We start from the raw sequence: 16,791 nt of genomic DNA, 5'->3' as shown, positions 1-16,791 counted from the left end.
AGTCAAATCTATTAAACTGGTCAAGACCAGGATATAAATAAAAATTTATTCTTTAAAACCCTGGAATGAATAGCTCAGAAGGCCACTAGTGTAAACTTATCTAATCTGGAAAAAAAAAGGAACAAGAAATATGATTGGCTGGGGCTAATAAAAGAAATGTATAGCTTGTGGAGCAATTGGATGACTGACTGGTTTGTTCACAAAGAAAATGTGTGGCTATAAGGAACCTGTACTTCCAAATGGCAAGGCACAAATAATGAATAGCAGTCATTAGTCAGTGATGGCAGGCTGTAAGTTTACAGTACATGAGTGTGGTCAACGTGAGAGTTATCAAAATCCATTCAAGCGCACACACAAATTCACGAAAACACACACGTGCACAGACAGACAGACAGACAGACAGACACATACAAGGAAGGAAGGAAGGAAGGAAGGAAGGAAGGAAGGAAGAAAGAAAGAAAGAAAGAAAGAAAGAAAGAAAGAGAGAGAGAGAGAAAAGGCTGTTAAGCCTTAAGCATTTATACTTTTGTATTCCAAAATACAGCTCAGAACTCAAAGAAAATCTCTTTAAAGCTTTGATATACTGAGAGTGTTAGGTTTACAACCATGTTACCAGCTTATATATAAATCATAAATATCAATATCTGTCTTGATTCAGATTTTTTAAAAGAGTATTGGGCACCAAAAAGCACAAAATCTTACAAAATCTTTCTATGGGACCACATTACTGCATTATATCATGTTCCCTGCTTTTACTGTTCAGCAAATCGGCAAAATCAAGCTTGAGTATATAAAACATGGCTCTACAAGGCAAAGTTGGACCCTCCTGGCTGTGCACATTTAGACTTTTAGTCCTGTTAAAGATAATACCTGCTCACTATCTCTAGGACTGACTTGAAAGCCAAAGTGATATTTATAATCACACAATATTCATGATTAGGTCACAATGATGATATAGTTTTATAGGGAATGCATAAATAAACAGTATGTTTGTAGCAATGGTTCCCATTTTCTGACAAGGAAATAAACACCTGATGTGGGTTAGTTTGTGGTTTAGTTGATGTGGCTTAATTTGTTTTGCAGTGAAGATGAACCTGGATTAGATTCGTTGGTTGAATAGTAATAAAAAATAAATCTAATAGTAAACCATGTGATTGTTCAACACATTCAGATGAAAACTTCATAAGCAATCACATGGAGATTCAATAGGTTTTTATTCTTATTTTGCAATCTTATTACAAAGTCTGAGAAAGTCCATTAAGTTGTAAATATGAGCTATTGGCAATAATGAGCTATTGGCAGGTACTGTTTTTTTTTTAGTTGAAAAGCTGAAGATGATACACTTTTACATAAAAAATGTCCTCTACAAATCATTTTAAGTAATTTTAAAGGAAGACTTCTACATGTTCTGAATATTCGAGAGGAACCACTTGTGGTGGTCGGATGGCCCCTGACTGGGGCTGGCAGAATACCTTCATATAATAATAAAAGATGAAACTAATGGAGTGGCTAAAAGTGACCACACTCAGTGTCAACAACCTGAAATGACTTGGTGCAGATGATGTGTGGAACTAACATTCTTTGAGCTGGCAGTTGTGAAAGCTGTGAAAGTCATTCAACCACAGTACAGATTCCAAGGTGAGTAGCTGGACTAAAGTCAAGTGAACAAAGCAGCATTGGTGTGACTCTGGTCACCCAAATCCACAACATGTGTACTCTGAGACGTCCAAGGAAGTGCACTTGGTAATGATCAATATGCGACATGGCATAAGACATTTACAGAGACAGCCAATTGAGTTATAACAAATACTCTGCATTTCAAAAAGAAACCAAATAAGTGCAAATGAATAGGAAAATATAATGAACATTAACTGCTCTAAAGGTGAGTGTCATGCAGTCCATGCATATGAAGATGGTTGTAAATATAAAAATAAGTGTACAAAAATGGCATAGCATTTAGTTTTCCTTTTTTTTTTTTCTTTTCGTTTTTTTCTTTTTTTTTTCTGTTTTTATAGGAGTTTCCATTTCACGTCATCCCTTCTTGGTCTGCACTTGTGCAATGTCTACCACTAAAGACAAAAAGATAAAACGCATGCATTCCATGCAGTGCTCCGAGCTTTGCAGCGGTAAAGCATGTTGATATATATTTATATATTCCAATAGTAACAATATTGTATTTGTGTGTAAGTGTGTGTATCTGTGTGCTGTACAGAGTCTGTAGTTTAAAAAACAGTCTATATACTGTTAACTTTGCACTTGTGTAATTGTTGTAAGTGTGTGTCTCTGTGTGTGTGCGTGCGTGCTTTCATGCATGTGCATATGCGTGCTTGTGTGTGTGTGTGTGTGTGTGTGTGAAAGAGAGATCAAGGTGGAGTGATCCACACTTCCTCTGTAGGGAACACATCTCCAGTAGAGGACAGTGGAGCCTGTCCACTTGGGGTGAAAGGTTCAGTGTCTGTATCTGTCTCACCCTCTGCTAAATATTGGCACTCATGATCCCAGTTCAACCTTGCCATGACTCCTGACCCAATGCCTGTGATCTCCTCTCTCTCGGCAGAGATGCTGAAGCCACTGGGTGATCGCTCTAGCTCCTCATGTGTGACAGACAGCAGTGACAGTGGTGTGCCTGCCCTCTGGTCCAAATACAGCTGTTCAGATAGTTCAAAGTGGGAGTTTGGGGAGTGGCTTGGCAGTGGGCTGATGGGTAGGACAGTCGGGCGGGGTGGGTTTGTGTGTGACAGTGTGTTTGAGTGTATGTAGTATTGGCTGTAGGGAACAGGCGGGGCATAGGTGCAGTACACTCGGTCTCCGCTGATACTGACAGTGACATCACTGCGCTCCATGGTAATGGGGGCAGGGGCAGTGAGGTCATACTGCATGTGCATATCCACCAGGAAGTCAAGTTTCTTCTCCATGTCTGTCACCTGCAACAATGGCAACAAACTATAATTACTTTTCTTGAAAAACAGCCATACCCTCTCATCACAAATATGAAACAGATCTATAAAATTCTGTAAGATGGGATGAGTACAAAAAGGAGATGTGAGCAGGAAGGTACCTGTCTCTCTACCCGGACAAATCTGCCCATCAGGCTTTGGTCCTCATTATCTGGCAGGCCTGGTTTAGCCAGATAAGCCTCATGCCTGAGACAGAGAGAGAGAGAGAGAGAGAGAGAGAGAGAGCATTTGAGAATAACAATTATTATTATTATTATTATTATTATTAAACTATGTAACACGATTTTTGTTCCTGGGTAGTCAATGACATTTTCCAATTACTCGTGATGGAAAATGATCAAAAATAGCCCCTTGAAGTTTGGGTTTGGGCTTTTAAGAGAACGAAAACCTAAAAATTTGCCCATTTTACTAAAAAAAAAACCTGCCCAAAACTAACCCAAACTTTCATGGCTAAGATGGGTTTTTTCTCTTTATTTGGGTTACAAAGAATGGGGAAATAACACTTATTTCCCAGGAACAAGAAAAAAGTAAAAATTTGTTACATAGTGTTATTATTATTATTATTATTATTATTATTATTATTATTATTATTATTATAAACCATGATGCATGATCTAAGCCAACTGCTGCATATATCTGCATTGCAGCTCCACGTATCTCTGCTACTTATACCTCAGACTTCTCATTAAAATGACTCATTATATCGTTTAACTTTGTACAAGTGTGTATTATTATATGCTTAAGAGTTATTACCACTGACATAGCTAAAGCTAACAGGTATCTGCAAATGCTTTGTCTAACTTTGTTTCTCTCTAACAGCAGTATCATAACAGCAACAGAAACAGTGAAGTTCAAGCCTTGACACATTTCAGCATAACCTGAAGCTTTATATGCCAAAGCCTTGGGATTTATAGTGCTGAATTTGTCAACATCTTGGCAAGCACAGACGTGGGCTCCTTGTCACTTAATGGTACGACTGACATGATATATATAAAACTTACATCCAGAGCTCATCTGAAACACTCCTTTTGAAGGATTTAAACATAACCGAACCATTCCAGGACATTGTGCTAAGAGAATCTGACAGGGATATACTGTTCTCAGTCTACCATAAAATATATCCTAACAGTTTTGTCAACCGAGTGGAATATTTGGCCAAGATGTGCACTAAAGTAAGGAGATTTCGAGTAGCTCTTTCTATTAGTTGTTGCAGAGCTGAAAGGTCTGTCTGTGTTCCTGCTAAGTGGTGTTTTATTGAGTCCAGCTTTGAGGAACCAGTCCTAGAGCTGTGTCCTGGGACCATAAAAAGGTTTCTTGTGATCAATGTGAAATCACAGGCCTGTACTTTTCAGCATGTTGTTGCAAAGGTAACATGGTTGCACCCTCCAGACTGATATTTATTTGCAAGGTCTATGGAGGTATGGGGTTTACGGAGCACAGACGGCAGTAGAGTTTTGTGGAACATCCTGCAAGCAAATATGTACTTCAGACATACAAAAGACAAGGTATTAATACCACTTAATTGACCACATAACTATTTCATTCCTGAAGATACTATTCGTACTAACTGTTTGCTATCCACAAATGTTTAAGTAACAAATGTTAAGAAAACATATTCTTTAATATTTGTATTTTATTACATTTTTTTCCAGGATTGTTTCCTAATGTAACTGTTTTAAAGTTAATATTAAGTTAAATGTGTATTTAAGGTATACATCTCTACTGTTAGATCATTTTTACATTATGTTTTAAGACTGCAGCAGACACCTAACACCTTTTTCTTACAAATGCCAGTCATCTACATATGAAAGGACAGCCTGTACTGTAGTCCTCAAAACTAGCTTAATTTCAACTATAATATTTTGTCATGTGGGACCTGGTTGTTTGTGGACATCTGGGTCCATTTTGACCCTTATATTTCAGACAAACTTTAAGTTAAGTGGGAGTTAAGTGGGAATCTTTTCATGCAGTGATAGAACATTGCTCAAGATGGATGATCGAAGCAGCTTTTTGATTTTAGGAGCAAAACCTGTTATGTTTGAGATCAAAATTTTCTCCATTACTGGGAATTGGGAATAACCAACAAAATCATCAAAATCACTAAACAGATCACAAATGTTTCAATATAAAGGTATTTAATGGTTTTTTTTTTCTGGGTGAACTATTCAGTTATGTGCTCTATTTATATGCAGGCACAAGTGTAATGTGAGGGTATTTTGTGTTCTGCAGTGAAGGAGACTGCTCAGGCGTGGGTGGAGCAGATCAACAGGGGGTGATGACATTGAAAATCTGCCAGTAGGATTTTCAAATCCATTTTGGCATCAAATCCCAAAAACTTTTATTAATGCAAACGCAATGACAAAACAAAATGTTCCTGACTCCAAGCACTTTTGTGCCACTTCTTACAGCATAGATTTGTTCACATTTTATGAACTTCAATATAAACAACCTATTTCACCCAAATGCTTACAGTACCAAATACAGTTTTATCTATACAATTAAGAACATGCCACTGAATGTGAATTGGACAGTTATGTCATTATGCACAAACCATTTTACATCTTTTATTCATCTATAAGTTATATATAAATATTTCATTTGACATAAATGCTTTTGTGCTACATCATTTTGCAGTTAAAAGCATATTTCACCAAAAAATAATGCAAACTGCTTCATTAGCCAGTTAATGGCAATTGCTTGTTTTAATGGGGCTGATCAAGATGCTATTAAAAAACTTGCCAAGCGCACTACTCAAAAAAATAATCTGTTCATTTGAACTACACACAGCTAATTTCAATAAGCTGAATACGTTATCCAATATCTTTAACACCTGACCATCAGGATCTGAATATGGGAAGACTCTAAGTATTTATGACAAATCTTTTAAAGTCGCTAGATCTGAAATTTACAGCTTCACCTGTTCATTTTGTCCCAAAACATTTAATAATAAATTGAAATGTAATGTTATACTTAATATATACAAAACACTACATGCTACATGCAGATAGGAGCATGTTACTAGCAAATCTACATTATTTTAAAACCACTAAAACACAGTTAACTACTCATCAACACTACTCTTCTGTGTGGCACAGAAATCATTTGATATACATGCAACTTTGAAACATTTCAACAGATTGTACATGCTGGTTACAGTAAGTTTCAGTAATAGTGTAACATAACTGAGGAATTCTCACCTGGGAGACTGTTGTGATGGATAAGGGAAAGGTGTTTTGGTGGTCTTTTTATGTTTTGGAGTAAGAGGTGGACCAGGAGAAAAAATCAAATCTATTCTGTAGGAAAAGAAATACACAGCACAGATTTAGTTCAAGGTCACTGGAATACAAGTCTCTATGCACCCCATGGAGATTGTAATAAGTAAGTGTGTGTGTGTGCGTGTGTGTGTGTGTGTGTGTGTGTGTGTTACCGTGACTGGAGGTATTTGATCCTGCAAAGCATGTCCAGGTGTCCTGCAGAGTACTGCTCTATCACATCCTTTACATCATATGGCCTCAGGGTCTCCTTAAAATGCTTTTTATTCAACAGGAATATCAGAATCCTAACAGACACAAATAAAGTGAATCCCCGATATTATTTAGGCTGTACACTGTTCAATTCTGTACATGTTTTAAAACACTAGTGTAACTGAATGTTAAAAATGGTGACTAAATGGGGCGGTGGTAGCTCAAGGGGTTAAGGCTCTGGGTTGTTGACCAGAAGATCAGTGTTCAAGCACCAATGCACCGCCAAGCTGCTACTGTTGGGCCCTTGAGCAAGGCCCCCAACCCACACTGCTCCATGGGCACAGCGTCATGGCTGACCCTGTGCACTGACCCCAACCCCTAAGGATGGGATATGCGAAGAAATAATTTCACTGTGCAGTAATGTATATAGGATAATTAAAGACAACTTTAAAAAAAGTGGACCTGGTACCTTATACTGATCTGAATCATCAAATTTGAGAAACTCTTTAACTCGGACCCTGGACAGTTAACTGATTTACACTGCACTGCAGATTTTATTTAAAAGGATTTCAAGAATATTTCTGATCTTCTCTTGGCTAGTATTTAACAGTTAATGACACTGGCCCTTTAATAGAAGCCCATTCGCTACAAGAGATGATAGACTTTAGAAGGGGATATTTTAGGCAGTCCACACTTTCCTGTCATTAATCATTGGTAATATTGGAAGTTCGGATATTATTAATGTGTTCTTGCATGCATCCACATGTGAGTGCATGATTATGGACCCATTAGTGCAGATTGAAATGGCATGTCACTGTGGTGATTTGTAATGGTCGAGGTGTGGGGGTGAGATATTCATGGAGCAGTTTTATTACTGCAGAAGGCACACATTTTATCACCTACAGTGCCTCAGCTGCACTCAATTGCAGAAGGCAACACCAGGTTACTAAAAACTGAGACAACATGTCCATGTGTCTGTGTGCTTTTATTACTATGTTTGTTCCACAGTTATATATTTTTCACTCTGTGTAAGGACACTGCTTACCGCACCGCTCTGATGACTAATTTAAGAGTAGGAATCATCTCTTCCATCAGGATGTCAGGGGGAAAGCCCTTCTCCTCAGGGGTGGGGTCTGGCAGCCCGGCCGTATCTACAAGAAAAGATAAACAGCTAATACATATGGATGTACAGTATTTAATATTTCAGAATATTTATATGTAATATTTCATAACATTTCATATTATATAAGCTGTGTTTTAAAGCAGACAAATCTGAAGTACCCTTTAGAGTGCTTAGGGCTTGTTGGTATACATAATATTTAAAAGGTCTATTATTAGGTCTACAATTCTACTGAAATTTCAGTAGAGTTGTACTAATATTACATTAATGTTGAAAATGTTGACTGTTGATTATTCTACGTATCTACTGTATATTCGTTTTTTGGAGGAAAAAAAGGTTGTATCAAATGTACCAAAAGTGCATGCATTTTTAATTAGTTATTATATATTTTTTCCACAATTACTTAAAATATTCAATCTGTGTGTGTCTGTACCTTCTGAACTCTGTCTCAGAGAGTAGGCTTTCATTCTGAATGCAGTTCTGAATCTCTCTCTGTTGCTGAAGCCAGCAGGTTTTGCCTCTTTAGATGGACTCTCTTCAGCCGTCTCTGCTGGTCCACCATTCCCTGCTCCACTGACAGGATTCCCAGCAGGCATCATAAGCCAGCCTCTCACTGAAGATGGCCGTGGTGTGGGCAACCGTACACGATCCAGCAGAGTCAGCTTCTGACTGAGACACACAGCAACACAGCACTGATTAATTCTATACTGCAGGGCCTGGTATTGTTTCCTCTGCTTCAGTATGCTCATGAAATGGAGAGAAGAGAGAGGAAGTGCATATTACACAAAAGAGCAGTGGCAGGAAAACAAGAGAAAAATCAGTGGTATATGAATGTGGTAGAGAGAATGTGTACTTGCCATTATAGATTTTAAGGATTCATACTCTTAAATGTGCACAGTGTCAGGTAACCGGGAGCAGATCAACACTTTGAGAGAGTGCAGTCATCATTACACCACAGCACCGGTGAGATATCAAAGCAAATGGATAACACAGGAACTTCTATTCAGAAAATGTGCTTTTATTTAATAAACAAGACTGTAGCATTTAAGTAAGGACTCTCAAGACCAGGTGTCAGCACTATGTAACAGCCTTGCAGTTTCCAGTTTCTCTGTAACATGAAAGGTTGTGTCTTTTACTTTTAATTCAAGAGAGAGGAAAAAGGGCTGATGAGAGAATGATTGTTTACAGCTGCTATAAAGTAAATGATAACAGGAACTAGCGTGTCTCACAGACATTTCATAGCATGGATTGTAACTATAAATGGATTGTAACTATAAATGATTAAAAAGCATGCCATTTCAATCATTAAGGAATAAACATAAGCATAAACGAATAACACACTTTAGTCCGTGCTGTAATGTGAAAGTTCAAGCGTTTTTCTATGAAAATTCCTTACAAAGAACACCTGAGTTATTCATGTTGATGAGGATTACAACAGTGCTGTAGTGTTTTGTCTTGTTTACACTACCCACATGGGGTCATGGCCACAATGTGTTCCTCAGCAAGGAAATAAGCAGATAGTACATAACTAGCCTTCTATACTTCTTATTTGAATATTCTATTCTTCTTATTTCTAATAGATTTTGTTAAACTGCATTATACAGCAGTTAGTTTCAATTCCACATAAAATTCTACTTTCTAGTTCAAGATACTTACTACAGTAGTGTTGGTGGCATCATTGAAGAACAAACAAAAATTTCAGCAACATAACTTTTGATTTTAAATATGGAAGCTCATCAGATAAAGATGAAAAGGAAGAAGAGATGCCAGTTTCACTGGAAGCACCTTTGACGGGAATGTACAAATAAATGTAAGCTAGCTAGCCAGCTCGCTGACATGCTGTAAAGTGAGCAAAAATAAATAGAACATTTGGCTGGAATATTTTTTTTTACTCAATATTAATGTCTAATTATTGAGCTGTTTTATAAAAGCAATATCGCACTCGCAGTTGTACGATTAAACTGATTATGGTCACAGCTGTGATTCAGTATAACCACACTCTGACTCATACGATATTGCATAATTATAAAACACCTTATATTATTTAATTCTCCCCTTTTCTTTGGGTATATTATTGTATAAAATTGAAATTGACCATTTTTCTTGACTGCCCCTTCCCCCCATGTTCCTCACTTTCTCCATCACCTCCTCCCTGCATCCACTCTAATCTTATGGCACTTGTAATGTCCTGTCAGCACTTAAAATGTCAAGCAAGTCTAGGAGCAGTGTTATTTCCTCCCAGTTGATGTCATAGTAAATGTGTATACATGATTTGACTCTACCTTCTTACAATCTCTGTGCTGTCAGAAAAAAACATCACCTTAGGATTGTTCTTCGAGAGGGTTGGGACTGTGACTTTATTTTCACGTAGGCTTATAGCACACACACAGGTAACTGCACTATGTAAAGCTATTCTAAAATTATTTCAAGTGAATAATCATTAATTTCTGTACACACTCACCATCCATGTTAATAGAAACTTACATTTTATTTATGCAGTTATCATGTGGCAACAGCACAGTGCATAAAATCTTGCAGATCCAGGTTAAGAGCTTCAGTTCATCTTCACATCAAATATCGAAATCGGGAGAAGCGGGATATCTGAAACTTTAACTGTGGCTAAGATGTTTGTGCTATATGAACTCTTTTAAGTATTTCAAGAACTCCTGATCTCTGTAGAGTTTAGACAGAATGGTATAAAAAAACGTCCTGTGAGCTGAGGGTCTGCAGGCTGAAACAGCTTGTTGATGAGAAGAGAATAATCAGACTGGTTTGAGCTGACAGGAAGTCTATAGTAACTCTTTACAACCATGGTGATGAAAAGCATCTGAGAATGCACAACACATCAAACCTTGAGGTGCATTAACTGAATCTCTAGAGAACGATCGAGAGAGAGAGTGTGTGTGAGAGAGAGAGAGAGAGAGAGAGAGAGAGAGAGAGAGAGCACTGCAAATCTAATTGTTATCCTTTTTGAATATTTTAAAGGTAAAAATGGTCACATGGACTACAAGTTTTAGGAAGTATCTGGGTATTAGATAGTGTAGTTTGCCTTGATCATTTCACCAACCTTTAAAAATGAGTTAATCCTTCAGCACAACTCTCTCACACAAGCACATTCATACACACTGCCTACAGGAGAAACCAGACACTCTTCTCAGAGAAAATACCCCCAAACAACTCAGGGCATTCTGTATTGGCCAGTCCCTTAGGATAGACCCTCAGACACACACACACACACACACACACACAACACACACACAACACACACACATCTCTCCTGAGTGCAAAGAAAAGCAGGTGATTGCACTGGTGAGAGAAGCTTTAAGGAGACACAGACTGTCTTCTGAGACAGATCAGACAGAATTACAGCTGATTACCATGCAATTTGAGAAGACACTTTCCCACACACACTCAAATACACACAAAATCACTTCTCACGGAGCTTGAATCATCTATAGACAAATGGTGGACTTTGATGTGTATACATGTGTGTGTTTGTGTGCGTGTGTGTGTGTGGCATATAAGTGCCACTGAAAGGCAGGCAGGAAAAGAATCAACACAAAGCAGGCACCTGTAACTCATTCACACTGAATGAATAAATCCAGGAATGAAAGAGTGAATGACAAAATGGATTGCTTAATAAATAATGACAATTAAAATTAATGTCACATCCATAAGAGTGTGTGTGTGTGTGTTGCTCTAGTTTCACTATTGGTGGTCAGCGAAAATGTCAGACCACAAGTTCCCAGACTTCCCAGGTTCCTTGTGTGTGTTTGTGTGTGTGTGTGTGTAAGTGTGAGAGAGAAAGAAAGAGAGAGAAGCACTGTTTTGTGAGTGAGAGAAAGTAGTAACTTGATCATTAAGTGGAAAACATGGATTACAGCACAAAGGTGAGGCAATTCAGCCATGCAGAACTCTGCACTCTCTCTCTCTCTCTCTCTCTCTCTCTGTCTGTCTGTCTGTCTTCCACACAATCCAATATACTTAATACATATCCTGTGGTGGGTCAGTGTCTGTGTCAAGGACATCTACAATAGAAAAGCTTTTCTCCACAGTGTAACACACACACACACACACACACACAAAGTGTAAAGTGATGCTTTGCCTCTCAGACTATCTATTATCCACTTTATACTCCTCCTGACATCTCTCACCAATCTATGACTAGGACAGACACACCCTCCCTCTCTCTGCACCATCATTTTTCAGTGGAACACAATTCATTATTTCCTAATGTCTTCAGATAGACGTCATACACTGCAAAGGTCTGCACACCCTAATGACTGTACTCATTACACAGAAGGATGGGATCTTCACTAGAACATTCACACATAACACTTGATATTATGCCTGCAGTGGCAGAATAATGGCAGCAGTTATTGGGGGTTATTTAAAGAAACACATTATACAGGCACATTAATCCTACACTTTAGACCAGCTATAATCAGAAACAGACAGGGAAAGAGAAATGAATCTTACCTTGCAATCGCTTCCAAATTTTCTTTCCTTTAAATAAAAGTAAAAAACACTTGGAGTTAGCTGGCAAGTCATTTTAGGTTGATAGTTCAACACACACATAAACACAGAGAGAGAGAGAGAGAGAGAGAGAGAGAGAGAGAGAGAGGAATTTATATATAAAATCATAATAAGAAAAGTGCTTTATCACAGGAGAGAGGTGGCAACATCCTTGTTTCTCTGAATGCACACATGCACTATGACTTCATTACATCTACATACAAGCATGTCACTTTTCTCTATCTGTCTAAAAATAAACCCTCGTATTTTTTGCTCATTTATGTTCATAGTTTCCACAGTCATGCTGCATCTGTTTGCAAGGCTGTAAGAAAACACGAGAGTGACCTGCGTTACGACTATAACATCTGTTACTATTATAAACTACACCGTGCTTCAGTGGGTCTTAAGACTGTTAATGGTAGTGAAAGGTGGAGCAGTGAGAAAGAAAAGACTTGGATAAACTGCAACCGATGCAGCACATCTGTCTTACTTTTACAGTTAAACCATAGTAACCATACCACAGTAATCACGGTTACTATGAAATTAAAATGATCACCTCTCATTATCAGTCAGTTATACAGTAAGACACCTTTAAATGGGTGGTGATACTGTGTGCACATCTCCAGATAATGAATGCATAATGAATGTATGATTGTTTAAGAAGATTTTTGACCCACACAATATCACAATCGTGTCACTTGCAATTAATGCTTATTTACCTATTAAATACAGTAAAATAGGTAGTAAAATACATTTACGGCATTTGGCAGACACTTTTATCCGGAGCATTGATTATCATTTTTACAGCTGCGATGATAAGAGTTAAGGTCTCAACATCGCAAGATTTGGACTCATGACCCTCTGAGCAGAAATCTCTTAAACACTGAGCTACCACCAACACCCACAGAAACCACTTACATTATTTCTCATTAAATATTTACCTGTATGTCTTGTCGTTGGTTAAAAATGAAAATATTTACACTCAAATAAAACATAGTAACTACAAATACTAAATATTAGTGTATATATATACTGTGTCTATATGGACCCTCAGTTCACACACGTTCAGTACCTCATTGTAAACTCCTGGGAGAGCTGCAGATGGAACTTCAAATGCAAAATGACTATAAAACAAATAAGCAAATTCGACATAAATAACAAAATGGCAAAACAGAAATAATGAAAAAAGGGGAAAAAAAATACAGCAAAACATAAATAGAGCTACATTAAGTGATGTCACATGGACGAGAAACTAAATGTGAAAGATCAAAAAAGAAAGAGTGTGTGTGTGTGTGTGTGTGTGTGTGTGTGTGTGTGTGTGTGCGCGTTCAGAGTGTACTGTATGTACCTGAAGCATGGCAAAGAGATCACTGTTTCATAGAATCTCCATGTTGCTGTAAGGTCTTCTCTGACAGGATTAGTAGCATAGTATCTCCAGGCTGACTGGAATCAAAAAGAGTGATATAAAGTTTTAAACATTAATAATACAAGTAAAATTACAGATTTATTTCTACAAAACATGACCCTGGCGACTGAAATTCAGAAATGCATTTATCGATTCTCATTTAACCCAGAATGATTATAATTATTATTATTATATATAATTATTATAATTATGATTAGCCGAGAGAGTTCCTGTCTAATGAGTAAGTAACTGCTTACACTGTGGTGTGTATAGTGTGGCGCATAACAGTACTGTACATGAGTAGCTGAGAGGATTTCTCCATTCTGTGTGAGTTGCTAGAGAAAAACTTACTTGTATGAGTCCAGCTGCAGGGTGTCTACGTTTCTCAAAATGTTTCTGCCTATGCTGCTCCTGAACTTTAAGGGCCAAACCAGAGCCCAGTATACCCTGCAAAGAAAACCAATCAAACATAAATATTACTGCATTCAGGTATCCCTAGACATTACATGATACAAGTGTAGCTTTTGTGTACTTCAGCTATAAACAATTTCAAAAACTCTTCACGATTGGAAAATGACCTGGATGATTTGGATGAGCCCTACTGTCTTAACCAGATGCCCTGTGAACCTGTGGGCAAGCTTTTAAAAAAAATTGTATTTGTATTAGCATCTGTGTATCTATTTATAATACATTATCTGTTTATTCTAATCATATATTTATAATGAGTTGCATCCCAAATATACATTTTTTCTCCTTTTTTTCTATACTGGACTTGCTTGGGTCAATTTTTCTGCTCTTATGAATAGTTACTGACTCATTTGTTGCATTTAACTGCTGTATCTGGAAACGCATACACAGCCAACAAAAAAAAGGAAAAATAAAGAAATAAAGAACAGAAATCTGAGCAATGAATCCAAAGCAGTAGCAGTTAAATCAGATAAAATGTCATTTTTCAGTAAAATTATATTACAGTGAAGCTGGGAGTATTTTATGGTAATCTGAAGTCATAGCCTGGGTTTCATCTAGTGCATTAAGTCTTGTGCAGCCAAAGAGAGTATAGGTTGCACAACTAATGACATTATACAAGCACAGTGTGCTCCAAGATCATATCTAAAGTGAGATGCAACGGAACCAACTTCAAAAACTGCTTAAATAATCCATACATTAACTGATTATACAAAGTATTGGCTTGTTAAATCCCTGGGGTCTCATTTATGAAAGCATGTACAGAACATGTTCTAATTTTGTGCGTAATAAGCACCAATACACACAGGAAAATTAGGTTTTATCACATGTGCATACACATAGCTGTGTGCATGGAGTGTTGATTAATCCCTGACATTCTAAATTGATGTGCTTGTGCGTGGGCATGCTCATTTGCATAAAGAAATGCATCCAGATCACCATATATGGTAAACAATTTCCCTTTGAAAGGTCCAGTAGCCTTCTCAAGGTCTTGCTTGTTATGGCAGCAAGACAAACTTCAACAACAGTAAGGTAAAGATAATGTTGCAGTAGAGCAAATATAGTAGAGCAAAAATAAACATTTATTTAAGACATTTATCTGGCTTAAAAAACAAAATTATATGCTTATATAATTGACAGTAAGTGGGATAGAAGAGCCTCATAATCAGTTTATCCGCTATTATATTTTTCTACCACTAGAGGCTCCTGAGTATGTAAGGTCAGGAGAATGTGGAAATAATTGCACACCTTCATGCACAAGTAAACTTGATAAGTCACACATGAGGCAGAGAAATGTGCATATGTCTGGTTTATAAGCACTTCTATGCATGTGCACACTTCATAAAAAAGGAACAATTTTAAATCCCAAATTCCATAACCCATTCTGTTTGGTTGATGTTTTTTGGCAGAGCTATTGCTCTATAAATAAAAGTACAAACAGAAGTAAATCAAAGGCTTTGGCCAGCATGCAATAATAATTTGAGTGCCAGTACCCACTGAGCAAATTTATTTATCCCAGCAAGCTAAAGAGATTGCCATGATAAGATATTGCACCCTCCCATGTGTAGATTTGGCAAAGATGTGAAACACTTACCGCTGGCAGTGCAAAAAATGAAACACCAATCAAAGTGAAGGTTCCGGCAAGAAGACGTCCCGGCCATGTCTTCGGTGTCTTATCACCATACCCAATGGTTGTCAAAGTTATCTAAGACAGGATGAATTAGTATTGAGTCTTTAGTGATATGAAATTCTCTCCGTATTTCAGACTTTTCTCTTTTTCACAAAAACCATCAGCTTTCTATTTTTACACTGACATCCTTAGGGACATTTCCAGTGTTAGAACCTACTATCCAAACAAAATGCTCAAATGCTTTCAAATTGAATTGGGTAGTAAAAAAATTGAATAATTTATCTCATATATTTTGTGCATGCTCTGGTTAATATTTCATCTATCCGGGCTAGACATCTAAAAGACGTCTTTGAATGAAACAACAGCAGCCTGGTAACTCAAAACATGACACAAAAAAACATGACTCTCAAGATCAGACTGGACTTTTTATGCAGAAAAGATTCTGTGGCAGGTTGAAAGACGATCACCAAAATGACATGCTATACACAAATAGTATAGCTTTTCATTAGCATACTATATTGAAAAGCAAAACCATCATTGAATTGTTCTTACATCACGGGGGATTGCTTTTTAAATATTAAATGTTGTCAGAAGTGAATGTTAAGAATCTAAGTAAAAGCAAGCCATTCCACTGCATTGCTTTTCACTGTGTGATGCCGTTTAAGCTAGAAACGCCAACACAGTGTTAAAAAAAACATGAAATTCAATACACAAATATTATTTCTTTTGATTTGGGACATGCTTGAAATGTTGCCCACTGAAAAGCAAAATCAAAAAAAGTTTTAGCTGGCTATTACTTTTTAAAGAATATTATGCTTTAAATGCTGGTCTTTGTGTCAGAAGTACATGTAATTCCAGGTTGCAATTCATTTCACTTTCACTGGTGCATGGAAATCATGCCACACTGGGCAGGACTGCAGACAGAGGAGGGAAGCAAGGAGGGGGCCATTGCATTGCTTACAAAGTGACATTACCATCTATATACAGAAATGCCATTTATTATTGTGCCGCTGTTTCTTCAATCTTTCATCACTGATTGTTAAACTCTTAATCATCAGGTTTTTCAGGCTTCATAAAGTGTAAACATAACAAAAGTGTTACATAGTACTAAAAATACTTACAGTATATTTGGTGCAAGTTATGCTGATATGATTTATTTTAACACTGATTTTCTGAAAACTCTGATTATCTCCTCCTTAGTGGGTGGGATATATTAGGCAGCAAAGTGAACATTT

The 16,791-nt window shown here is 37.2% G+C and overlaps 1 protein-coding gene across 5 annotated transcripts in view; it reads right to left on the bottom strand.

Moving 5' to 3' along the window:
* Positions 1-1,197: 1,197 nt before the first annotated feature.
* The window catches only part of kcnq3 (potassium voltage-gated channel, KQT-like subfamily, member 3), a 37,958-nt gene continuing 22,364 nt past the window's right edge, over positions 1,198-16,791 (bottom strand). For all 5 annotated transcript variants that reach the window (XM_058419072.1, XM_058419071.1, XM_058419069.1 and 2 more), the window contains exons 7-16: positions 15,521-15,631; positions 13,813-13,908; positions 13,405-13,499; positions 12,021-12,047; positions 7,975-8,210; positions 7,467-7,572; positions 6,385-6,516; positions 6,155-6,250; positions 3,059-3,143; positions 1,198-2,924 (exon numbers count right to left, since the gene is read on the bottom strand). In XM_058419072.1, the coding sequence (XP_058275055.1) occupies positions 2,364-2,924; positions 3,059-3,143; positions 6,155-6,250; positions 6,385-6,516; positions 7,467-7,572; positions 7,975-8,210; positions 12,021-12,047; positions 13,405-13,499; positions 13,813-13,908; positions 15,521-15,631 (1,545 nt within the window). In that variant the 3' untranslated portion in view covers positions 1,198-2,363. The remainder of the gene's footprint in view (positions 2,925-3,058; positions 3,144-6,154; positions 6,251-6,384; positions 6,517-7,466; positions 7,573-7,974; positions 8,211-12,020; positions 12,048-13,404; positions 13,500-13,812; positions 13,909-15,520; positions 15,632-16,791) is intronic.

Source organism: Hemibagrus wyckioides, linkage group LG20, assembly GCF_019097595.1.
Source record: "Hemibagrus wyckioides isolate EC202008001 linkage group LG20, SWU_Hwy_1.0, whole genome shotgun sequence".
NCBI lineage: Eukaryota > Metazoa > Chordata > Actinopteri > Siluriformes > Bagridae > Hemibagrus > Hemibagrus wyckioides.
This window is presented reverse-complemented; position numbering and strand designations above follow the sequence as displayed.